This window comes from Narcine bancroftii, chromosome 1, assembly GCF_036971445.1.
Source record: "Narcine bancroftii isolate sNarBan1 chromosome 1, sNarBan1.hap1, whole genome shotgun sequence".
Taxonomy (NCBI): domain Eukaryota; kingdom Metazoa; phylum Chordata; class Chondrichthyes; order Torpediniformes; family Narcinidae; genus Narcine; species Narcine bancroftii.
The window spans coordinates 139,450,460-139,476,355 of record NC_091469.1 but is presented as its reverse complement, the minus strand read 5'-3'; the positions used below and the strand labels follow the sequence as shown (position 1 = coordinate 139,476,355).

Sequence of the window (25,896 nt, the reverse complement as noted above, 5' to 3'; positions counted from 1 at the left end):
CCTCTTGACATATTTATAAAAGCTTTTGCAGTCGGTTTTTATATTTGCCGCAAGCTTACTTTCATAATTTATTTTTGCTCTCTTGATTAATCCCTTTGTCCTCCTTTGGTACATCTTGAACTGCTCCCAGTCTTCGGTTGTGGTACTTTTTTTGGCCAATTGATATGCTCTCTCTTTGGACCTAATGCTGTCTCTAATTTCCCTTGTTATCCACGGTTGAGTCACCTTTTTTGGTTTATTTTTATGCCAAACCGGTATAAATGATTTTTGCAATTTCTCCATTAGATCTGTGAATGCTTTCCATTCTCTATCCACAGTCAACTTCCCCATAAACACCACCCAATAAATCTTACACAACTCCCGTCTCATACCATCATAATTCCCTTTATTTAAATTCAGGACCTTAGTCTCGGTTTTAATTTCTTCACTCTCCATGTCGAGTGAGAATTCGATCACATTGTGATCACTCCTACCCAAAGGTCCTCGCACAACAAGATTGCTGATTAGCCCCTTATCATTGCATAATACCCAATCTAAAATGGCCTGCTCCCGAGTTGGTTCCTCCACATATTGGTCTAGATAACCGTCCCGTAAACATTCAAGGAATTCCTCCTCCTCAGTATTTTTACTAATTTGGCTAGTCCAATCTATATGCAAATTAAAGTCTCCCATGATGACAGCTGTTCCCTTATTGCACGCTTTTCTAATTTCTCTTTTAATGCCTTCCCTCACCTCTACACTACTATTTGGAGGCCTATCTACCACCCCCACTAACGTTTTCCGCCCCTTGCTATTCCTCAGTTCTACCCATATAGATTCCGCATCATTAGCCAGGACCCAGTTCATTTTTGGAAGTGCAGGTCGCAATTGGACATCTGTATCGCCTGTCATTCTTTCCGTCTCCAGCAGGGCCCAGTAACAGGCCAGTAACTGTTGTTCAAAAGCAGAATTACGAGTGGCAGCCTCGGGTGTGGTTCATGACCAGAATCCCAGTGGGACTTGATGGCCCTCTTGTTTCTGCCAGAGGCTCCAGGAGGCCATATAACCAGTAACGGAGACCTGTAGTTCATAGGGGGTATTTGGGATGCGGGGAGAAATGGGCAGGACCTGAAGGATAGCCTGCTTGGTGGACTGGAACACCCTTTCCTGATCGTTACCCCATAAAAAGTCTGTTTTCTTTCGGGTAACCATATATAAAGGACGAAAAAGCAACGCCAAATGTGGAATGTGGCGTCGCCAGTATCCCAATAACCCTAGGAAATTCTGGGTCTCCTTTTTACTAGTAGGAGTGACCAAGACTGCGATCTTATTGCGAACTTTATCAGGAACCACCTGTTCTCCAGCATGCCACTGAATTCCAAGGAAAATAACCGTCTGGGATGGGCTCTGCACCTTGGCAGGGTTAATGGCCCACCCTCTTTGCATCAGGGTATCTTGGACACTCTCCATACCTTCCTGTACCATCTCTTCTGTGGCCCCTTGGATCATCACATCATCAATATAATGGTGAATCAAGAGAGAAGGCAATACTGGCACCACATAATGCAGTAGCAGATCAGCTTGCCACTATCAGCCGCGACAATACCATCCCCCTGGCTCGATGGGCACATGAACAGAGTGGCCATTTGGGGGAGAAAGGATCAGCTATGTGGGCCCATACACATGCTTTACCCATCCATCAGGATGATGTCCGCATGGTCGTGCGTACATGCCCACGACGCCAGCTTTTGAAGTCCCGCACCGTTCCTCCTGGTCCACATGGCCGAATAAGATGGGGAGCTCGCTCGGCTGCGGTCTGGGAAATTGATTACATAGGCCCCATGCCAGACTGTATGAGTAAACGTTACATCCTAGTAATGGTTGACACCTTTTCGGGCCTGGTTTTTGCTTTTCCCACCAAGACGGCTGACCAAGCTAGCACTATCCAAGGACTAAACCATTTAATTTCTCGTTATGATGTACCAGAGGAGATTCAGTCTGATAATGGCTCGCACTTCTCCAGGAAAGTAATCTGTGATTGGGCAACTGACAACAGTATCTTATGGGTCCACCATATTCCTTATTACCCGCAGGCTGCCGGGTTAGTTGAACGAATGAACAGCTTACTGAAGGAACAAATTTGTTTATTAACACCACTGGGGATCCTGAAGGGGTGGTGCCACATGCTGCAGCAGGCAGTCAACAATTTGAATCATCGCCCTTTAAAGGGAGGTACACCTTTCCACCGACTTCTTCACGCTTCTGAACTACAGCCTATTCCAGAGGAAAAACAGTCATTGCCCCTATTCCTGAGCTAGAGAATGCCAGACAAAAGGTATGGGTGGCACCACCAGGTAGTGGGCCTCCTGTAAAAGAGGAAATAGTCACACCTGCCCAGGGTAACACTCGGTGGGTAGCTATTGAGGGACAGGATGGTTTAGTTTGTTTAAATACTGAATGCTTACAGCATCTTGAGTGACATATGTAATGGAGTATTTAAACCATGCTTTTGCTTATGCAAGGCTGAGTATCAGTAACCTACTTTGAGAATAATGAAAGAATCAGCACACATAATCTAAATTCCACCATGGGGCCCAGAGATGCAAATGTCTTTTGTTGGTCGCAGACTGTCAGGCGAAACCTTGAAGATAAGTAAACCATTGTATTCAAAGTGATAAGCATATGAGTAAACAATTTTTGGGTAATATAAGCCATGGTCCCGCTGCTGAAGTTTCAGACTCTCTGGGGGGTGGAAACGTCTCTCAGCAAGAAGAAGAATTTCTAGAGTCCAACCAACGTCCCGGTCGGGGGAGGTAGAGAAGCTGCTACCGGCACCCTGACAACCTACTACAGTGAACGGTCGTAACCTCGTTTCGGCAGTTGGGACCAGTTCAGGCGTTGATAAGTATAATTGGGAAGGGCTTGCATATTGTAGTGTGAAATCAGCTTAAGATTTTGTAATAAAGATTTGTATAAACTGAAGTGCTCTCAGCGTCTGTCTCTGTTTTGTTTCGGTAGCTCAAACACTGTGACCAATCTAAAACTAACAAAGCAAGAGGTACAAGTTTACCAGGACACATCCCGAAAACAAAACTAATATTAAGGGAGGCAAATCTTACAGCGGCTCGCTCAGGTTTCTTCAGCAGCACCCCCTCTCAAACCATGCCCCCCACCCCCCATACCACCACCAGAAGCAATTCCAACTTGACAATGCTTCATCACTGTTGAGTCAAAATCTTGGGGCCTCCTACCTTGCAATTCTGTATGAATCGTTTTCCGAGATGAGCTGCAATTTTAAGAATACGTATCACAATTAAAACTGAGTATAAATTATCTCTGGGCAGGTAAACACTGAGTAAGTGGTTCTCCTAAAATGGACCTTCCTGAATGTATGAATAGTTTGCCCAAAATCCAGGAAGATGCATATGCCAATTTGAGAATAGTTCTCATAGAGTGGGCTCCTCTACTCTTTAATAGTGTTGGGTGATTTGCACAGTCCATTTCTCAAGAGCAGTGCTTTCCTTTGAAAGGAACTACAAGGTTCCACTGAGATTATCAAAAGCTTCAATATTTGAATGCAAGAGCCAGAAACCATAAGAGTTGCCAACACATTGAAATTTGATGTTAGTAAATTGATTAAACAAGTCAGAGAAACTTTAGTTTTCCACTTCCATTGATTTTTCTCTTGGCTATTAAGAATAGGATTGCACAATTAATTGGTCAAGGAGTGTGCTTGGGGACAAGGCAAAGAGGTAAATATATTTGCTTGTGTTTTGAAATTTTTAATCTCATGAATAATTAAACAAGAACATTTATAACCATGCTGGAAAGAACTCAGCATTACAATGTAAATAAATTCCATGGCTGCCTTGCTCTTGAGGGATATCAGTCATATAAACTTCACAGGTTTCTGCATGATGGAAACTCCTACTCGACTCACAGTTATTTTTTTATATATGGACACGGTTGAAAAAACAGATGTACATAAGGAAGCTCTGATAAATAAAACATTATTCTGTACTCTGAAGTTTCCATAGAAGAGGCAATTTCAATGCTTTTGCATAGAATTGGAAGTTTAATTTTGACAGCAGATAACCTAAATTGTAGCAGATGTTGGACATATAAAATGTAACAAAAAAAACAGAAAACACTTGAAATTTGAAATAAAATCAGAAAATGTTCTTGGTTAGGGTGCGTCTGTGAGAAGAGAAACAAACTGAAGTTTCAGTTCAGAATTGAGAAGAAGGCTGCAGAGGGTGTCACACATCAGTGAGTCCATGAGAGATACCAACCTCCCAGCCACTGAAGACCTCAATGTGAGGCATTAACTCAAGAAGCAACCAACATCATAAAGCACATCCATAATTGCTGTTTGGATCCATTGTTGGATAAATCTCCAAAAATTGTTAAGGAAACTAAGATGGCTAAAAGGGTATTATAACTGATGGGGGAATTAAATTTAGTTGAAATATGGCGACATATTCATCTGACCGAGAAGGATTATTCGTTTTATTCTGCTCGTCATGAGTCGTTCGCTAGAATAGATCAATTTTTGGTTTCAGCTCATTTACAGGGAAGGGTTAACTGTGCAGAATATAAGAGTAGAATATTGTCAGACAATTCTTTGTTGTTGATTTCTTGTGAGACAGTGGAGAAGGTTGAAAGTTTAATGAGTTGTTGTTAAGAAAACCTGAATTTGTTTTGTTTTCGAGAGATCAGATCAATTTTTTTTTTTTCTGGAGACAAATGAGGGATCGGTACAAAGTAAATTTACATTGTGGGATGCTTTGAAAGCATATTTGTGAGGCCAAATTATTAGTAATACAGCCAAAGTGAAGAAACAATATACGGTGGAACTTTTGGAGTTAGAGAAAGAGATTGCAGATTTAGAGAAAATATTTCAAGAAAATGGAACAGAAGATAATAAGATACAGTAATCCAATACAGTAATACAGTAAGCCAAGAAGCCAAGAAACTTCGTTACAATATGAAGCAAACTTATAATTATGAGAGTTTGCTTTTGAGATCAAAACAGAGTTATTATGAATTAGTGGAAAGAGCACAAAGAATTGGAATGGCAGTTGAAGACTGAGCATGCTTCAAGAACAATTAATGCAATACATGGAAATTCAGGTATTACATAAACTACAGGAGATAAATTAGGAATTTTGTTCTTTTTATCGGGATTTGTATGCATCTCAAGGGAATGTAGATAATGAGCAGATTGATACATTTTTGTCTAAGTTGAATTTACTTTTATTGGATGAGAATGATATAAAATTGTTAGATGCTTCATTTACAGATTTTGAACTTAAAGAGGCGTTACAATCCATGCCGATTGGTTAATCATCTGGTGAGGATGGGTTTACAGTAGAGTTTTATAAGAAATTTCATGATTTGTTGTTTCCAGGGTATATGGATGTATTGAAGCTGGCTGATGGAGGACCTCAGTTTTCTTCAGGCTGACTTCCAGTCCAAACATTTTGGCAGTTTCCGCAAAACAGGACGTCAAGCGCTGAAGAGCTAGCTCAGAATGGGCAACTAAAGTGGCATCGTCTGCAAAGAGTAGTTCACGGACGAGTTGCTCTTATGTCTTGGTGTGAGCTTCCAGGCGCCTCAGATTGAAGAGACTGCCATCCGTGCGGTACCGGATGTAAACAGCGTCTTCATTGTTGAGGTCTTTCATGGCTTGTTTCAGCATCATGCTCAAGAAGATTGAAAAGAGGGTTGGTGCGAGAGCGCAGCCTTGCTTCACGCCATTGTTAATGGAGAAGGGTGACACAAAAGAGTCTGGAAAAACAACCAACTGAAAAACCTCACAAAGATTAGAGTATACAGAGCCATTGTCATACCCACACTCCTGTTTGGCTCCGAATCATGGGTCCCCTACCGGCATCAACTACGGCTCCTAGAACGCTTCCACCAGTGTTGTCTCCGTTCCATCCTCAACATTCATTGGAGCAACTTCATCACCAACATCAAAGTACTCGAGATGGCAGAGGCCGACAGCATCGAATCCATGCTGCTGAAGATCCAGCTGCGTTGGGTGGGTCACGTCTCCAGAATGGAGGACCATCGTCTTCCCAAGATCGTGTTATATGGCGAGCTCTCCACTGGCCACTGAGACAGAGGTGCACCAAAGAAGAGGTACAAGGACTGCCTAAAGAAATCTCTTGGTGCCTGCCACATTGACCACCGCCAGTGGGCTGATATCACCTCAAACCGTGCATCTTGGTGCCTCACAGTTCGACGGGCAGCAAACTCCTTTGAAAAAGACCGCAGAGCCCACCTCACTGACAAAAAACAAAGGAGGAAAAACCCAACACCCAATCCCAACCAACCAATTTTCCCTTGTAACCGCTACAACCGTGTCTGCCTGTCTCACATTGGACTTGTCAGCCACAAACGAGCCTGCAGCTGACGTGGACATTACCCTCCATAAATCTTCGTCTGTTAAGCTAAGCCAAAGGAAAAAAGGAAAGGATGTATTGAAGCAGGCTACAGATAAGGGGTTGTTTCCTTTGTCATTTTCGAGAGCACTGATAACAGTTATACCAAAGTAAGATAGAGACCTATTGACCTATATAGACCTATCTCTATATATCTACATAGACCTTATAGACCTATATCTTTATTGAATGTCGATTATAAAATTGTAGCAAAAGTTTTAGCAAATAGATTGGCTAATTTCTTATCAAAATTGGTGCATGTAGATCAGGCAGGATTCATTAAGAATAGATATTCAGCTGATAATGTTAGTAAATTACTTACAATAATCAATGCATCTACACTGCAACTTAACCAGCCAATGATGCTAGCGTTGGATGCTGAGAAGGCTTTTGACCGAGTTGAGTGGAAATTTTTGTTTTAAGTGTTGGAGAGATTTAAATTTGGACCATTTTTTTATCGGCTGGGTTAAGGCACTATATACTAATCCTTCTGCGCGGGTGGTGACAAATGGTCAGATTTCTCAGGTATTTACATGGTTTAGATCAAATAGACAAGGATGCTCATTTTCACCAGCCTTATTTGTGTTGGTTATAGAACCTTTAGCACAGGCAATTAGACAAAATATGAATATTCAGGGTATTACAGTTGGGAAACGTGAGTATAAAATTAATTTAATTGTGGATGATGTGTTGATATATTTATCTAAACCTAAGAACCTTTACAGGATTTATTAAAATTTTATGGATCGATGTTGGGATATAAGGTATATTGGGATAAAAGTGAGATATTACCTATATCTGATGGTCTACACAGATTATATGCGAATGACTAAATTTAAATAGTCAGATAAGATTAAGTATTTAGGTGTAATTGTTGATAAGGAGTATAAGAATTTATATGGTTTGAATTATCTACCTTTGTTGAATAAGATTGATTTAAATAGATGGAAAGATTTACCATTAACATTGATTGTTTGGGTAAATTGTATCAAAATGAATATATATCCCTGTATTCAGTACTTGTTTCAATCAATTCCATGTACTATACCAGGGAAATTTTAAAAAGAATCAAATAAAATGATACATTCTGTTTTGTGGAAAGGTAAATTATCTTGAGTATCAATGCAAAAATTGACATGGACACATGATCTGGGAGGTCTTCATCTACCACATTTCCAAAACTATTACTAGGCAGTGCAGTTGAAATTTATTAGTAGACTGTTTGATATTGACCAACCACCTATGTGGGTTTATGTGGAAATGGATCAGATACAGGAAAGTTCAATACATCATTTTATATATAAAGGGAATTTTTTGCTTTTACAAGCATATAAGTTCCCTGTATTGAGTCATTTGTTTAAAGTATGGAGTAAGGGAAATCAATCTATAGGTTTGAAGGATGTATGTTCAATTAAAACTCTGTTATATCAGAATCAGTTAATTCCCTTTTCTTTGCATAATCCTTTTTTGAAAGATTGGGACTCAAAAGTTTTAGTATTAATTGAAGCTTGTTTTGAGGCAGATTCATTTCTTTCATTTGATCAGCTTAGAGAGAAGAACACATTGTTTGCTTATTATCAAGTACGTGATTTTTTTAATGAACTGTTTTGGTTGGGAAATTTTGATTGCGAACGCAATCGAAGTTTGAAATGTTACTTATGGATAAGGGAAAGAAAGGGTTTGTTTCTGAAAAGTATTTGTTGTTGCAGGTAAAATTGAAGAAGGTCGGGGTATTGAGAATAAGAGATAAATGGGAACAGGAGTTATCTACTATTTCTGAGGAAGAATGACCAGATCTGTTTTTGCATAATGTTACAAAATTAGTTAATGAGAGTTATAGTTTAGTTAATTATAATTTTCTCCACCAGTCATATTTAACTCCTGAAAAGTTAAAGAGATATGGTTTTAGTGATTTGGATTTATGTTTTCGGCGTGGAGATCAGATAAGCACTTTTGTTCATTCTGTGTGGAATTGTGTAAAAGCTAAGCTTTTTTGGAAAAAAGATTATAAAATTTTTGCAAGATTTACTCCAAATAGCTTTATATGTGGTTGTGTTTATTAAGTTATATGAATCCATTAAAAACACGATTGGATAAATCTCAGATTGCATTTATTCGATTAACTTTGTCAGTGGCTAGGAAACATATAGCAGTAACCTGGAAAAATGACGTGGAGTTAAATATACAAAAATGGCATAATGAAATTCAATCATGTTTTCGTTTAGAAAAAAATACATAAAATTTGCAAAATAATTATTCTTTTATTTTTGAGAAAATGTGGACTCAGTATTTGGAAAATATGAATTTAGAGGTTAAGTATTTTTTTTAATTTGTTTTGATTGGTGAATTGCCCACTTTGTTGATAAATACTATTTTTGTGTATTTTAATCTCTGAGGGAGGGTGGGATAGTAAGGGGTGGGATAGTGGGGTGGAGGATGGGATGTGGGTGGTATAGGGGTTTTTAAATGGGTTTGTTTTTTTTTGTATTTTATATCTGTATTTTGTAAAATTTTAAATAAACTTTTCAAAAAAAAAAGGACATCCATCACCCTGGTCACAACCTTTTCTCATTACGACCTCCAGACAGAAGGTACAGAAGCCTGAAGTCCAATACCTCTTGGCACAAGAATAGTTCTTTTTACACAATGGCTATCAGGCTTTTCAATGTTACTTTACTGCCCTTGTAATGACTGCTGTGGCAGGGCTACGGAGTGAGGACATGTCCACACAGGGTGAGGGTGAACCAAAGAGTGAGTTTATTGGTTTGAATCTGCTGCGTCTCACGGTGATGTACCCGCCAGTTTCTGAAAGTGATGCTACTGCGTTGTGGTGTCACTCTTCGGCCAGCGGGGCACTACATGGAAATGGAGGGCGGCTTAGCCCGCATGTGTCGCTAGGCATGGGGCTCCTTATCAACAGTGATGGGGAGCCCACGCCACAATGGACCGGCCGCATGTTGCCACAATTAAGCCCATTTTCTCATGTGGTCGCTTGGCTCGCTACACCAGCCCCCCAGAGAATCGCCGCTGCACTCTGAGCAGTCTTTGGGCAGTCTACCTTTGTGTCTGACCCAGGGTTGGGGGATGATAGTTCAGAGTCCAGGTGGGCTCCTTTGAGGCAGTTGACTGTGAATCTGTCCTGTCGGCCGCCAGTGTCCAGTGTGAAAAACACACCATCTCTCCGTAGTACCTTGAAGGGGCCCTCACACAGGCATTGTGGGGGAGAGGTCCCTTGTAGTCCTCTGCAAATGAAAATGTAGTGAGTGGACTGCAGATCCGCTGGGACATAGCTGGGTGTTGAGCCATGTCTGGACAGTGGCTGTGGGGGGGGGGGGGTGGTGGTGGGGGGGGGTTGTCTGCCTGTTTGCTCTCTCAGCCTATGCAGGACATCTAACACGCTGGTCTGTGGGCCGAGGGTGTTGAAATGTAGGTCCCTTAGGATAGAAAGCAGTGCTGGTAGGTCCACCTTCAGTTCCGTGTGGATCCCAAGCCGTACCCACGGGAGTTCGTCTTTCCAGTCTGGGCTGGTCATTTTGGCATTGAACATGGCCTTCAGGTGGTGGGGAAACTGTTCAACCAATCCGTTTGACTGGAGTTGGTAGGCCATTGTGTGGTGATCCTGGCTGCCGCAGGATTTTGCAAGTTTGGACTAGAGGAAGGAGGTGAACTGTGCCCTTCAGTCTGATATGACATGTGTCAGGTCTCAAATTCGCAACTCAGGTGACAAGGAATGCCCTGGCGCACGTCTCTGTGTGGCTCACAGCCACAGGTACCACTTCTGGCCGGTGGGTGAATCTGTCAATGGTTGTGAACAGGTATCTCATGCCTTGGCTCACCGAGAAGGGGCCATTGATGTCGATGTGGACATGTTCGAACCTGCATTGCACCAGCTCGAATGTCTGTAGCGGGCTATGGTGTGTCACTGCACTTTGGCCCATTGGCATTCTATGCAGGTTTGAGCCCACAGGGTGGTGTCTTGATGGAGCCCATGCCACATGAACTTGTCCTTATGGAGCGGTGAGACAAACCATGGATCTGGTTGAAATCCCGCCATTGCCAAGTCACGGGTAAGATCACCCTTGGGGTCCCAGTGGAGATGTCACACAGCAGGGTCGGTTATCGTGGTGCAGGGCAGAAATCTCCGACCTTTATTCTGGTGATGGACATCCGTTGTGCTGGACGTCTGCGTCTTCTCTTTGATCTTTGGTGAGCTAGATGACTTTGAACCTTCCGCAGGTTGTGGTGATAGTAGGGCTGGACAGCGTGTTGACTACTACATTGGGGTGAGCAGTGACATGGCAGAGATACATGGTGAATTCCAATACGTAGGAAAGGAGCCAATGTTATCTGGCTGACCACAGATCCGAGACCTTGCTCTGTGCATAGGTCAACGGTTTGTGGTCTGTGTAGGCGGTGAACACTCTCCCCTCTAGCATGTAGCAGAAGTGCGTTATCACCAGGTACAAGGCCAGCAGTATATGGTCGCATGCGCTGTATTTGAGCTCTGGTGTTCAGAGGTGCTTACTTCTGTCTGAAGTGTCCATTGTGAGTGCTGGGGGAAAGTAGGGTCTGAATGGGCCAATACCATGGCCCTTGAGAGTGCTGACTTGGTGGTGTGAAAAGCCTCCATGGCTTCCGGCCTCCATTGCAGGGTCTTGTCGCTGAGTTTGATGAAGTCTAATGGGGACTGCATGAGGGTGGCCGCTCCTGGAAGGAAACGATGGCCGAAGTTGACCATCCCTAGGAACTCCTATAGCCACTAGGTCATGCTTAGATTAGAGAAATGCTGGATAGCTTCCACCTTGTCGGGCAGTGGCATGGTGCCCTCTGGGGTGATGCCGTGCCCCAGGAAGTCTATCGTCTGCTGGCCAAACTGGCACTTGGCTGAACTCACCATGAGCCGAACTGCTGCAGTCTGTTATACAGGCGGGTGAGGTGCGTCCTTTGGGTGCTGGTGTTGGGGAAGGTGATGAGGATATCATCTAAATAAATGAAGGTGAAGTCTAGGTCACTTCTGACCACGTCCATTAGCTGCTGGAATGTCTGGTCTGTGTTTTTAGTCCAAAATGCATTCTTAGGAATTCGAAGAGGCCTAAGTGTGTGATGATGGCTGTCTTCTGGACGTCGCTGGGTGTACCGGGATTTTATAGTACCCTTTTATGAAGTTCACCTTGGAGAATACCCTGCAGCCCTGTAGCCTTGTGGAGAAATGTGGGATGGGTACCTGTCTTGGATCGTTACTTCATTTAGATGTCAGTCGTCGCCATATGGACACTAACCGCCGGACCTCCTCTGCACTATGTGGAGCAGGGAGGCCTATGGGCTGTTTGAATGGTGGACAATCCCCAACTCCTCCATGGTGGTGAACTCAGCCTTGGCTTGTTGGAGCTTGTCTGGCGAGAGGCGCCGGGCTCATGCATGTACTGTGGGGCTGGCAGTCTCTATGTGGTGCCCCACACCATGTGGCGGGTTGAAGTCATGGAAATTCAGAGATAGTAAAGCTGGATATTTGGCCAGTAAGGAGGTGTATTCATCTTGGTTCAAGGCATGGATTCCCAGTGGCAGGAAAGAGTGCCTCTGCAGTGTAAGGGGAAACTACTGGAAAGTTATGGTGTTTACCAATCAGCATCTTGTAACGTCTACCAGCAATTTGTGAGCCCAGAGTAAGTCCGCTATGAGTAGTGCCTGTCCCACAGCTGTGATGGTGCACTCCCACTGGAAAACTGCATCTGCAGTGTGGATGGTGACCAGGTGGGTCACATAGAATGGAGGATCCACTGGACGCATGTAGGGCAAGGCTTTTGGCTCAAAATACATGGGTGGGATAAAGCTAATCTCTGTGCCAGTGTCGATGAGAAAATCCCTCTTTGTTCTCATCTCTGAGGTAGAGTAGGCCTTCCTGTGTGCCAACCACCGAGGCCACTATCGGTGGCCAGCCTGCCTGTTTACCTCTGCTGTGTTGGCTTTGGCAATAGGGTATGAGCACGGGAGGGGGAGATGCACCACCGGGCATTCCTGTCCCATCAGCGGTGGTAGAAACAGTACTTGCTGTTCTTCTCTGTGCGCCTTTCACATTGTTGCTGGGCCGCAACCACCGCTGGTGCTTCTTGTGGGCTGGGCAGAGTGGCGGTATCAATCACTTAGATTGGATGCACATGGAGGGAGCTCTGCTATGGCGGATGGAACAGCCTGTCTGCCTCCTTGACTACAAGTTGCGGGGCACTGAACTCTATGTCCGAGACTGCCGAGGCTATGTGTACTGGTAGTTTTGAGAGGAATAGGACCTCAAAAAGGAAACAGTTGGTGTGCTTGTCCACCAGGGCCACAATCTCATGCACAAGTTCGGAAGGATTTCTGCCGCCCAGGCCCGCATGTTGAGGCTGAGCTCAATGGCATCGAGGGGGAAACTTTGAAATTGCTCGTACTTGCGCTCCATCGCTGGGTTTTCTACGAAGGAGCATACTTTGGCAGCTATGGGTGGATCTAGGGAGCTGACGACATGCCAGAACTTGGTGTCTTCTGAAACAATTCCCCTGATGTGGAACTGGGACTCAGGCAGCTGTAGCCATATCCTGGGCTGGTTTGCCCTGAAGGGTGGTAAATGAACACCCACTGCATTGGTCGCCGATGCCGCAACTGTGGATATAGTTGGTTGCTGCATCCTGCTGCGTTCGATGCTGGTTCTAAAAAATGTTGGAACTGTCGGGGTCACCACTGTAACGTCTGCTGCAGCAGCGCTATTGAATAAAGAGACGTCCACACAATATGAGGGTGAAACAAAGAGTGAGTTTATTGGTTTCAATCTGCTGCATCTCCGCGTTGGCCCACCCACTTCTGCTGAATTACCCGTTGGTTTTCAGAAGTAAGGTCACTGCATTATGGTGTTACTCTCTGGCCTGCAAGGCACTACGCAGAAGCGGAGGGCTTCTTCTCAGCAATGAAGGGGAGCCTGTGTCATCTTGAACCAACCATGTGTTGCGGCGATTTTCCTCCTTTTTCTCACACAGTTGCTCGGCCCACCACACCCTTATCATAAACTACTCCAACCACAGAAAGACCTGTCTGCATTATTGAAACACAACCTTTTTCCTTACACTGCTGCAATTGGGTAGGGAGCTTAAAAGGAGGACCACTAAGGGGGTAATCTCTGGATTGCTTCCTGTGCCACATGACAGTGAGGGCAGAATTAGAATTAGGTGGAGGTTAAACATATGGCTAAAGGGGTGGAGTGAGAGACAAGGTTTCAAATTCTTGGACCACTCGGATATTTTTTGGGGAAGATGAGACCTATACCATAATGATGGGTTTATATCTTAATCCCAGAGGGACCAGTCTCCTGGCGGGGGTATTTGGTAGAGCTGTCAGGGAGGGTTTAAACTAGTATAGTTGGGGACAGGGTTTCAAGTTAGGCAGGACAGCAGGGTGAGGGTTTGTAGGTGCAGGAAAGAGACAAGTTTGAATAATTTAAGTGAGGAAAAGCAGGAGGTTGTAAAAAAATGTAGTGAAATTTGTGAGAATTGAAGAGATGAGGATACGGAGAAGGTAGGATGTAGGAGATCCCTGAGATATATTTATTTTAATGCAAGGAGCGTAGTAAGGAAGGTGGATGAGCTAAAGGTGTGGATTGATATGTTGCATTATGATGTTGTGGCCATTAGCAAGATGTGGTTGAATGTTCCAGGATTTTGCTGCTTTAAATGTGATTAGATGGATTAAGAGGGGGAGGTGTGGCATTACTTGTCAGGGAGGATATTACAGCAGTGTTGATGCAAGATAGACTGGAGGGCTCGTTGAGGGAGGCAGTTTGAGTAGATCTGAAAAATAAGAATGGTGAGGTTACTATATTATAGGCCTCCAAATGGGGAAAGGGATCTAGAAGAGCAAATGTGCAAGGAAATAGGTGAGATGTGCAGGAGAAATAGGGTGGTGTTGGTTGGGGATTTGAATTTTCCAAACATAGATTGGGAAACGCAGTCAGTAAAAGTTCAGGATTGCTTTTTGCAGCAATATGTTGAGAGGCCGACTAGAGCGGGAGCGATGTCAGATCTGTTGTTTGGGAATACAATGGGGCAGATGACAGAGGTAAGCGTTAGAGAGAACTTCAGATCCAGTGATCATGGGTCCATTAGCTTTAGCTTAATGATGGAAAGGGATAGGTCGGGCCCGAGGTTGAAGGTCTTTGAGTGGGGGAAGGCTAGATTTGGAGAAATGAGAAGGGATTTGCAGAGTTGTGTGGGCTGAAATGTGGTTATTTTATCTTTGCTACATAAAGAATGCTGTGTGATTTGTTGAGTTTCCCCAGCATTTTTGTGTAAACTACAATCATAGTGTCTGCAGATCTTCTTACACTCATTTAATGATTCTTAATTTGCTGATCATTTATCACTGAAGTTTGTTTTCATTTTTTATTACATTTATTACATTTTTTTTACATTTTGTCGTGTATTTACCCTAAAGAATAGACTCACATGATATTTAAAATGGCGTCTAACTGAACACACGTATCGAAGATAACTTATTGCATGATGCCACGTATTCACGCATGTTCCCATAACACTCTTCCTTCACAAAATAAAATTGTGCTTACTTGTAAATAACTATACAGTTTAACTTGAATATATTAACACTTGTGGACACTACAGTGAAATGTAAGCACCACTTCAACTAATTATTTTATCTAGAAGTACCAAACAATCTAACTTGAAAATGCATTAAACTGGGAAAACATACAAAGATTTTAAGTCAATGCACATAGTCTTTGAGATGTGCTGTAGGGTGTTTTTTTCTCTCTTGGATCTTCTCGGGGATGAAAAACGCAGAACAGGATTTCAGATTTCAGATTAATTATCAGCATACATACATGATATCACGTACAACCCTGAGATTCCTTTTTCCTGTGGTTGCATCAGAATTATCACCAATTGGTAGTGAAAAAAATAAACTGCACTCACTGTGAACATGTAAACAAATAAAAGAACTGTGAACAGATAATGAATGTAAACAAACTGACCATGCAATACAGGGAGAGCAAAGAAAATCAATAAAGTGCACAAGTAAGAGTCCTTAAATTAGTCCCAGATTGAGTTTGTTGTTAAGGAGTCTGATGGTAGAGGGGTAGCAACTGTTCCAAGTCTTGTCCTGGGTGGTGAGGGTCTTTGCTGATTGCTGCTGTCCTCCACCAGCAGCTTTCCCCATAGACATACTCAATAGTGGGGAGGGTTTTGCCTGTAATGTCATGGGCTGTGTCCACTATCTTTTGGAGGGCTTTACCCTCACACCATGCAACTGATCAGCACACTTTTCACCAAACATCTGTAGAAATTTGCCTGTGTTTCTGGAATCATACCAAATCTCCACAAACTCCTGAGGAAGCAGAGGTGCTGACGTGCATTCTTCACGATGCCATTAGTGTGTCTGGGTCCAGGAAAGATCTTCTGAAATAGTAACTTCCAAGAACCTAAATGTGCTCACCCTCTCCACCTCTGATCCCCTAATGTTCACTGGATTGTGTATTTCTTGCTTTCCTTTCCTGAAGTCAACAATCACTCCTTAGTTTTTGTGACATTGAGTGCAAGGTTGTTATTGGTGCATCATTCAGGCAAGTTTTCAATCTCCATCCTGCATGCTGAATTATTACTATCCTTTATAAAAACCATTATCACCGTATCATCGATTTGTAGATGGTGTTATTGTCATACCGAGCTACAGTGTCATAGGTATAAAGTGAGTAGAGCGGGGGGTTAAGAAGACAGCCCTGTGGTTCTGGTACTGATGCACATTGTGGATGAGAAGTTCTTACCAATCTTTACTGATTGTGGTTTTGAGGTGAGGAAGTTCATGATGCAATTACCCAGTGTGGTGTTAACTCCCAGGTCTTGGAGTTTTTTGATCAGTTTTGATGGTGTTAAATGCCGAACTGTAGTCGATAAAGAGCATCCTGATGTGTGTATCTTCGCTCTCCAGATGTTGCAGGGCTTTGTGTAGGGACAGTGAGATGGCGTCCACCTGTTACTATGATAGGCGAACTGGAATGGATCCATGTCACCGCTCAGACTGAAGCTGATATTCTTCATCTCCAGCCTTTCAAAACACTTCATCACTGTTGATAGAAGTGCTACTGATTTACAGTCATTAAGGCCGGTTACTTCCCTCTTCTTGGGATTGGCATTATTGACACCTGTTTGAAACAGGTGGGTACCATGCCTGATGGATTGAAATACTGAAGATATCCGTGAATACCTTTCTAAGTTGATTGGCCATGTACTCCATCCGGGGCAGATGCTTTCCTTCGATTCACTCGAAGGCAGCATGCACGTCATCCTCAGATACAGACAGGATGGGCTCATGAGGGGACCTGAGGGTGTGGAGGGGTGGTCCTTCACTGTCACTGTTGTCAGGTTGAGCATAGAAGGCATTTAGTTATCAGGGAGAGCTTTGTCATCAGCTACTTTTTTTCTGGATTTGGGTTTGTAACGGGTTGTGGCGTTCAGGCCCTGCCACAGCTGTCGGGTATCCCTTGTTATTTTCATTTTTATCTGGAATCTTCACTTTGCCCAGGAGATAGCTTCTCTTGTTGTACTTAAATGTCTGTGATCTGGCTCTCAGCATTGTTCATCTGGTTGGGGAAAACCCTTAACTAGTTGATGTGTTGTTTCCACATCTTGTCACCCACCAGTACCAAATATGAACATTGACATAGTTTCTTGAGAAGTCTGCCTTTAACCCCTGTTTCTTCATTCTCCCTGTAATGTTTTTATGAATACTTATTCTACGACCTCCAGAGAACTTGTTGGCTTACTCAGGATCGTCGACTCCTGAATTTGAAATCCGATGTTAGGGTGCACCATAGCAAGTCGGGTTCTCAAGATGCGTCCATACATCAGTTCTGCTGGCATGTATTTTGTAGTGGAGTGTGGTGTTGATGACAGAACCCCTGCAATTTTATGATTCCGTGATGTTCTTAATGACCTCTTTGCTTTCATCACCCATGCAAAAGTCTGAACGAAGCGGTCCGCTTTCCCATTGGTACTTGGATGGTAGAGTGCAGATCAAATGTGCCATATGTTGCTCTTTCACAAGAACCTCTTGAAAGCGTCCGATACAAATGGAGGTCCGTTGTCAGAAATCAGTTCCATAACCTGCAAAACACACATCATAGTCTCTCAATTGTCTTTTCCATTGTTGTTCACTTTTGCATCAATAATAATCAGAAAGTTTTCACCTGTAAATGGACCAGCAAAATAACTATAAATCCAGTGCCATCACTGTGATGGGCATTTCCATGAGTTCGCTTCTGCCTGTATGTGCTACTGTTGCATTTCTTAGAAGATGTGGCATCTCCAAACCATCTGTCACTCGATGGCCACCAGATGTGCATGCCTGCCAGAGTCTTCATCTGGACCATTCCTGGCCTCTTGCCATTTCTTGGAGATGATCATTCTCATCCCCCACAACAGGCAGCCCTCTTCAAAAGAGACTTCATATTACTGAATATAAAAAGCTTTCCAGTCGGGATAATACTGTTAGCTTCGGGCCACCCATTTAAGTGTGACCTCTTTTCTTTCCTCATTGCTGATAGCTTTAACTGTATGGGCAAGTGGTGAAGTTGTTCCTGGTTAATAACTGTGGCTTCTGCCATCCAATTTATGTACCCTTATGTCTGTTCTGTTGCAGGCAGAGGTAAGCATGATAATGCATCAGTATGCCCATTTTTGTCTGCAGGGCAATGCTTTAGCTCATAATCATATGCTGCGAGCTCCATCGCCCATCATATAACCATACAAACATATAACAATTACACTACAGAAACAGTCCATCTCAGCCCCTCTAGTCTGTACTGATTTAAGTGATCTCCTCTAGTTCCACTTACCTGCACCCTGCCCATAACCCTTCAATCCTCTCACATCCATGCACCTATCCAACTTTTTCTTAAATGAAAAAAATGACTTTACTGCAGCCATTTCTTCGCGAAGGTGATTCCACTCAGCCACCACTCTCTGAGTGAAGAAGCTCTCTCTCTTGTTAATTCTAAACTTTTGTCCCCTAACCCTTAACTTATGACCTCTCGTTCAAATCTCACCTACCGTCAAGGGGAAGCGCCTATTTACATCTACTCTATCTTCCCCCTCATAATTTTAAAACACCTCTATCAAATTCCCCCCTCAACCTTCTACACTCCAGTGAATAAAGACCCAATTTAATCAATCTTTCTTTGTATTCTAGATATTACAATCCAGGCAACATTTTAGTAAATCTTCTCTGCACCCTCTCTACCTTATTGATATAACTGAATTCTTGCAGAGGGATGCCTTTTTTGGGGCCTAAAGTCAAGTTCAGTGGTTTATTGTCCATCACTAAGGTGAAATTCCTAACATGTAGATATTGATGAAATAACTTGAGATCAAAAATTATGGTCAGTCCTTCCATCTTCAGTTGCGCATAGTCTGTCAAAGAGTTGGCTGTTCTCCCTTTCCTGTGACTTATGACAATACTGCATATAAACCAACAGGTGAAGCATCAACAACAAGGGTAACGTCCTTGTCTGAGGTCATAGTGAATGAGAACATTGTTCCTTAAGGTCAGCACTTTCTTCAAGCAATTGAAAGCTTTGTCAGTTTCAACATTCCAACACCATTACTGGTTTTTTTTTCAACAATTGGTTGAGCAGGTTATACAGCATTGATATGTTGGGGATGTGCTTTCCTCAATAATGTTTAACCAAACCTAAGAACGATTTCAACTCAGCTTCATTCAATGGGCAGGGTGACTGAGAACAGCTTCGGTGCCAGGTGTATCCATCCTGACTCATTCATGATCAATCGTAAATCCTAAATATGTTACTGAGGGTACCATAAATACACATTTGTCTTTTTTTTAAACTTTAAACATAAAAAACATTAAAAAACCTTGTTACAAAAATACATTAGTAAAATACATAGTCTTAAATTAGTAAATTAATAAACAAACACACCCCACCCCCTCTAAAAACCCCAAACTACCCTTATTTCTACAAACTAATGGATCACTATGCAGCGTCTAAAATACCTCAGTATAACATATATAACATATATAAAAAGTAATTAAAATATCTTAATTAATATATACTAATACTTTTAATAAAAAAGTAATAATTATTATGTAGTCTATATGTTATTTTTTTCTAAATAGATAATGCCACATTTGGATACTAATCTCTACATCATCTTTCCATGTTACTGCAATAAATTTTCTTGCAACAGCTAAAGTTAAATAAATAAAAGCAATTTAAAATTTATCCAATTTCAATCCCCTTAAATCTGCCATAAATCCAAACAAAAATAATATAGGATCAAGCAATAACTGAATATTATATAAACATTCTAAAAATTGTCTAACATTTAACCAAAAAATTTCCACATTTTCACATAACTAAACAAAATGTAAAAAAAGTCCTTTTTGTCCTCCACACCGCAAACATAAATCTGAGTCCCTAAAATCATATCTTTTTAACTTCTCTGGTGTCAAATATAACTGATGTACTAAATTATAATTAACTAAATTATACCTTACATTAATCAACTTAGTTACCGCATTTCATATATCTTTAACCAATCCTCCTCCATATAAGTTGTTAATCTTTCTCCCTTTTACTTTTTATTCTAAAAACACCAAGTTTATTCATCTACTCTTGCAACAAACAATGAATTTCTGATACAAATCTTTTTTTTAAGGATTCTGTAATTAATTTTTCAAATCTAGACAAATTAGGGAGTTTAATTTCTTGCCCCAAATTTTATTTTAAAAAAGCTCATATTTGATAATAAGCAATATTGAATTCATTGAAATATGAATTTTTTCTTGTAATTGGTTAAAAGAAAGAAAAACTAATTTCTCAAAAAAATCCTCTACCCTATGATTACCTTTTGAGTTCCATTCTTTTAAATAACAACTATCCATTGAAAATGGTATAATCCTATTTCTATACATAGGAGTCTGACCAGTAATTTTACCCTGAGCTCCAATTATTCAATCTCTCTTATACCAAATATCAATTAAATGTCGAAGCACAGGAACATTATAAGATTTCAATAAACTCGGTCTCCACTTATATATAAAAGAATTTACATCACTGACGATAATTCTACTCTAGCCCATAAAAGAATTTGAACCCTGTCTAACATTTGATTAATAAATTTCAGTTATGCCGCTTCATAATAATCTTCAAAATTAGGTAACTGAAGACCTCCTAACACATATTTCCATGTCAAATTTTGCAATGAAACTTTGGATAATTTACTCTTTCACAAAAATAAATGAACAGCTGCATTTAATTCTTTAAAAAAAAAGATTTTGGCAAACAACAAGGAATAGAATGAAAAAGATACTGTATTCGTGGAAAGACATTCATCTTAATACAGTCACCCATCCTATTAAAGTTAAAGGTAAATCCTTCCACTTCTTCAAATCTGCTTTAATTTTTCTTAACAATGGTATATAATTCAACTGATATAACTGACAATAATCTACATTTATTATAACTCCTAAATACTTTATCTTTTCAGACCAACGAAACTGAATAATCTGTTTACACTCAGAATAATCATCATTTGAAACAGGTAGTAATTCACTCTTGTCCCAATTAATTTTATATCCAATCATCTTTCCATAATGTTCCAAATATGTCTGTAAATATACTAAAGATTCTTTAGGGTTTGTTAAATAAATTAACACATCATTCGCAAATAAATTAATTTTATATTCATCCTTCCCAACAGTAATACATTTAATATTAATATTTTGTCTAATAGATTGAGCCAAAGGTTCAATCACTAAAGCAAATAAAGTCAGGGACAATGGCAAACCTGTCTCGTTGATCTTGATAAGGTAAATGATTAAGAAATTACTCCATTTGCTACCACCCTAGCTAAAGAATCATTATATAAGGCTTTTACCCATCCAATAAAAACTGGACCAAATGTAAAATGTTCCAACACTTTAAATAAAAAATGTCATTCAACACGATCAAAAGCTTTTTTCTGCATCTAAAGGCACTACCAAAGGTAAATCACATCGTTCTCTAGAAGCATTAATTAATGTAATTAATTTAACAGCATTATCAACTGAGTAATGATTTTTAATAAATCCTGCTTGATCTACATGATTTAACTTTGGTAAATATTTTGCTATCCTATTTGCCAACACTTTAGCTACAATTTTAGAATCTACATTTTGCAATGAGATTGGTCTATATGAGGCTACTTTTAATGGATCTCTATCATTTTTTTAAATAACCGTATTCAATGCTCTGGAAAAAGATTCCAGAAGAAATGATGATTTTACTGCTTGTTCTAGTACTTGACGAAATATCGGAAGTAATAAATCATAAAATTCCTTATAAAATTCCAACATAAATCCATCCTCTCCTGGAGATTTCCCATTAGCCATTGTTTGCAAAACCTCTTTAATTTCCATATCCGTAAAAGAAGAATCTAACTCTTGGATTTCTAAATTATTCAAAAATTGAAGATTTAATCCACCCAAAAAAGATTCTACTCTATCAATATCATGTTCAATCTCTGACTTATGTAAGTCCTGAAAAAAAAGAATGAAATTCATCATTAATTTCTTAAGGTTTATAAGTAATTTTCATACCCTTTTTAACAGCATTTATTGTCCTAGAAACTTCTTCCATTTTCAACTGCCAAGCTCTTTCATAATACTGCTGTTTAGATCTTTGAATTAATTTCTCATACTGATATGTTTTTAAAGTATTATAACCCATTTTCAAATTAGATAACTGTATTTTTTTTTATTTTCAGAAACATTCCTCTGCAAATCCTTCTCCAAATTTTTAATCTAGCAAATATTTTTTCTTAACTTTAGCAGTTTAGCTAATAATTTGACCTCTTAAATATGTTTTTAAAGCATCCCATAACACAAATTTACTCTGCACTGAATTCTCATTTAATTGTAAAAATATAATAATTTGATCTCTAAGAAAAGTAATAAATTTTGGCTGTTTCAATGACATAATATTAAATCTTCATCTGTAACTAATTGGAACCACATCAGAACTAACAGATTAAATCGATAAAAGTGAATGATGTGACAACATTCGACTTTTATAATCAGCACTAATTATTCTCCCTTGTAATTGAGCAGATACTAAAAACAAACAATTATTGGAAAAGATTCATATCTAGATGAAAAAAATTCGATTTCCTCCTTCTCCAAATATCCACCAAATTTAATTCCTTCATAACTTCCATGAGACAATCCACCATCTTTAATTTTCTTAGAGACTTTGGGGATTTATCCAATAAAGGTTCTAGACAAGAATTAAAATCTCCTCCCACCTGATTTGCCTGATTTAATCTCAAAAAGGCTTCAGTGATAAACTTTTCATCATCTACATTAAGAGCATAAACAACATCCATAATTCTGAAAAATATCTTACAATTCACCATCAATGCCCTACCCTTTCTGTCCAATACTGAGTCCAATGCAAAATACAATTTTTTAATGAATTAAAATTGCAACTCCACATGCTTTAGAATTAAAAGAAGATGAAATAACTTGGGCCACCCAATTCCTTTTCAATTTTAAATGTTGTTTTTCAATCAAATGTGTTCCTTGTAAAAAAGCAATATCCACTTTCATTTTCTTAATATAAGCTAATACACATTTCCTTTTTATTGGATTATTCAAACCCTTAATGTTAAAAGTTCAAAATTTAAGTTAGACATTACCACTAAAATAAATCAAGTACACACTAAAAATACAAGTACAACTAAGGCTCCAAACTACTACTGAATATATATAAACCCGTCCCCCCTCCTAAACAACAAAAGAAGAAAAAAAACACCTTTCAAAAAATTGTGACTGGTACTGCCCATAAAACACCTTCAAAATTGCTGGATATCGAAAAACAGACCGATATCCCTTCCTCCACAAAACCGCTTTAGCCGCATTGAACTCCTTCCATCTCAAAATAACCTCCTGACTCAAATCAGCATAAAAAAAATTCCTTATTACCCTGCACCTTCATCGTGCTTTGATTCATACGAGTTTGCTGAATTGCCACACATAAAATCATCTCCTGATCTTGGTGCCTAAGACATCTAATCAATACTGCCCGCAACAGTTGACCTGGTAAAGGTTTCCTTCTTAAAGTACATAGGAACATAGGAACATAGGAAGTAGGACCAGGAGTAGGCCAAAAATGGCCCATCGAGCCTGCTCCGCCATTCAATACGATCATGGCTGATCTAATTTATGGCCTAACTCCACCTACCTGCCTTCTCCCCATATCCCCTAATTCCTCTATCATGTAAAAATTTATCTAACCAAATTTTAAATATGTTTCATGAGGCAGCCTCAACCACTTCCCTGGTTAGAGAATTCCAAACATTCACTACTCTCTGGGAAAAACTATTTTTCCTCATCTCTGTCCTAAATCTACTCCCCCGAATCTTGAGACTGTGTCCTCTCATTTTAGTTTCCCTGGCCAGCTCAAAAAACCTTCCTACATCTATCCTATCCATACCCTTCATAATCCTATATGTTTCTATAAGATCTCCTCTCATTCTTCTGAACTCGAGCGAATACAATTCTAGACGATTTAATCTTTCATCATAAGTCAACCCCTTCATCCCAGGGATCAACCTAGTAAACCTCCTCCGGACCGTCTCCAAAGCCAGTATATCCTTCCTCAAATATGGAGACCAGAACTGGACACAGTACTCCAGGTGCGGTCTCACCAGTACCTTATACAGTTGCAACATTACCTCCCTACTCCTGAATTCAATTCCTCTAGCGATGAAGGCCAACATTCCATTTGCCTTCTTAATAACCTGCTGCATCTGCAACCTAACTTTTTGCGATTCATGCACAAGGACTCCCAAGTCCCTCTGCACAACAGCATGCTGTCATTTTTCACCCTTTAAATAATATTCAGCTTTTATTTTTCTTGCCAAAGTGGATAACCTCGCACTTACTAACATTGTACTCCATCTGCCAGACCTTTGCTCACTCATCCAGCTTAACTATATCCCTCTGCAGACTCTCCACATCCTCATTACAATTTGCTCTTCCACTCAATTTGGTGTAATCCGCAAACTTGGCTATACCACATTTTGGCTCACTGCTAGAACTTCCGTCATTTTCAATGATGATTTTATTCTTTAGTTTCTGGTTTTTCATCCCCCTGTGACCCTTTTTCTCTCTCTTTTATTTCCATCTTGAACACTTTGACTTGCTGTGCACCACATTATCACACAAATAACACTTAGCCATTTAGTAATAACAGTTATCAGAGCTGTGGTGATTTCTCCCACAACAGAAACATTCTCGTCGGTCCATTCTCTTCACTGAGTGCTCACCATGTGTAACATCAATGTGACGATTGGCCATTTCGAAACTCAATGCTATCTCATAGGCGGGCGTAACATCCAAATTTTTTTGTGATCCACGTGGCAGTCAGCAAAACTGATTACCATCGTGTTTCTAAAGGCTTCTTACAAAATTTTTCCAAAAATACGTCTCCAACAACCTGCGCAGTTCAGTCATTGTTTAGTCAGCTTTTAGCTTTCTGGCATAGAATATATATGGATGGTCACCAGCAAGGTCACATAACTTGGTATGTGGTTTGACCAGTGCAAATTGATCAGAATGTGTGTTCTGCTCCCCACCTCGCTCAAAAACAATGCAAGTTTCTTTTTTATATTGCAAGAGTGTCTCTCATATCATGGGTGACACCAGTACATATTGAACTTATCTACATAATCATACCAGTCTTCAGTCTCTCAATATTCCCCAAAATGTCCTTCTGCCATTTTAACTATTTAATATTCAGTACCAAAGTAAATCCAGTCCCCAAGTACAGTTTATTCTCACTCTTTCATTGTCTTTGTGCCAATTTTTTCCATTACCGACAAACTTTCATCCTGTTGCTGCTCGCCATTGTCCCGGTCACCATTTTTTGCCACAAAAATTCTAACTTCTGACATCCTCTTTGCTCAAAATCTCAAATATTCCATCATCCAGAGTGTTTTTTTTTTGTTTTGAACCTCATAGCCAATTCTGTCGTGTATTTATCCAAAAGAAAAATCTGACATGATAGGAATTCTGTTTAAGATTCCGTCTAATTGAACATGTGTATCAAAGATAACTTATTGCCTCACATCATGTGTCATTGCTATAACACATTTCTCTTTTGTATATGCATCTTTTCCTTAAGAACCTCTCCTTCCAGGTGCTGCCCACGGTCGGGAAGCAGGTGGGAGCTGCTTCTGAGGCAGTGACTATGGCTCCCAGCGTCCATCGTGAGTATGCCCCGGGAAAATTGGGAGTCTCGTTGACTGAGTAAATAGTTGGCCTCCTGTGCAATTAAGAGATGCTTTCAGGACCAGAGATGTAGTGTTGAATGCGAGGCAGGAACTTTTGACTCCAAAAGAAGGGGGTTAAGTTAGATTAAGTAAGTCAATAGTGA

The 25,896-nt window shown here is 40.5% G+C and overlaps 1 protein-coding gene across 1 annotated transcript in view; it reads right to left on the bottom strand.

Annotated features, from left to right (window-relative positions):
- LOC138764598 (uncharacterized) overlaps positions 1-25,896 on the bottom strand; it is an 81,361-nt gene that overhangs the window by 2,231 nt on the left and 53,234 nt on the right. The window contains exon 4 of the mRNA XM_069940725.1: positions 3,231-3,265. Within this exon, the coding sequence (XP_069796826.1) occupies positions 3,231-3,265 (35 nt within the window). The remainder of the gene's footprint in view (positions 1-3,230; positions 3,266-25,896) is intronic.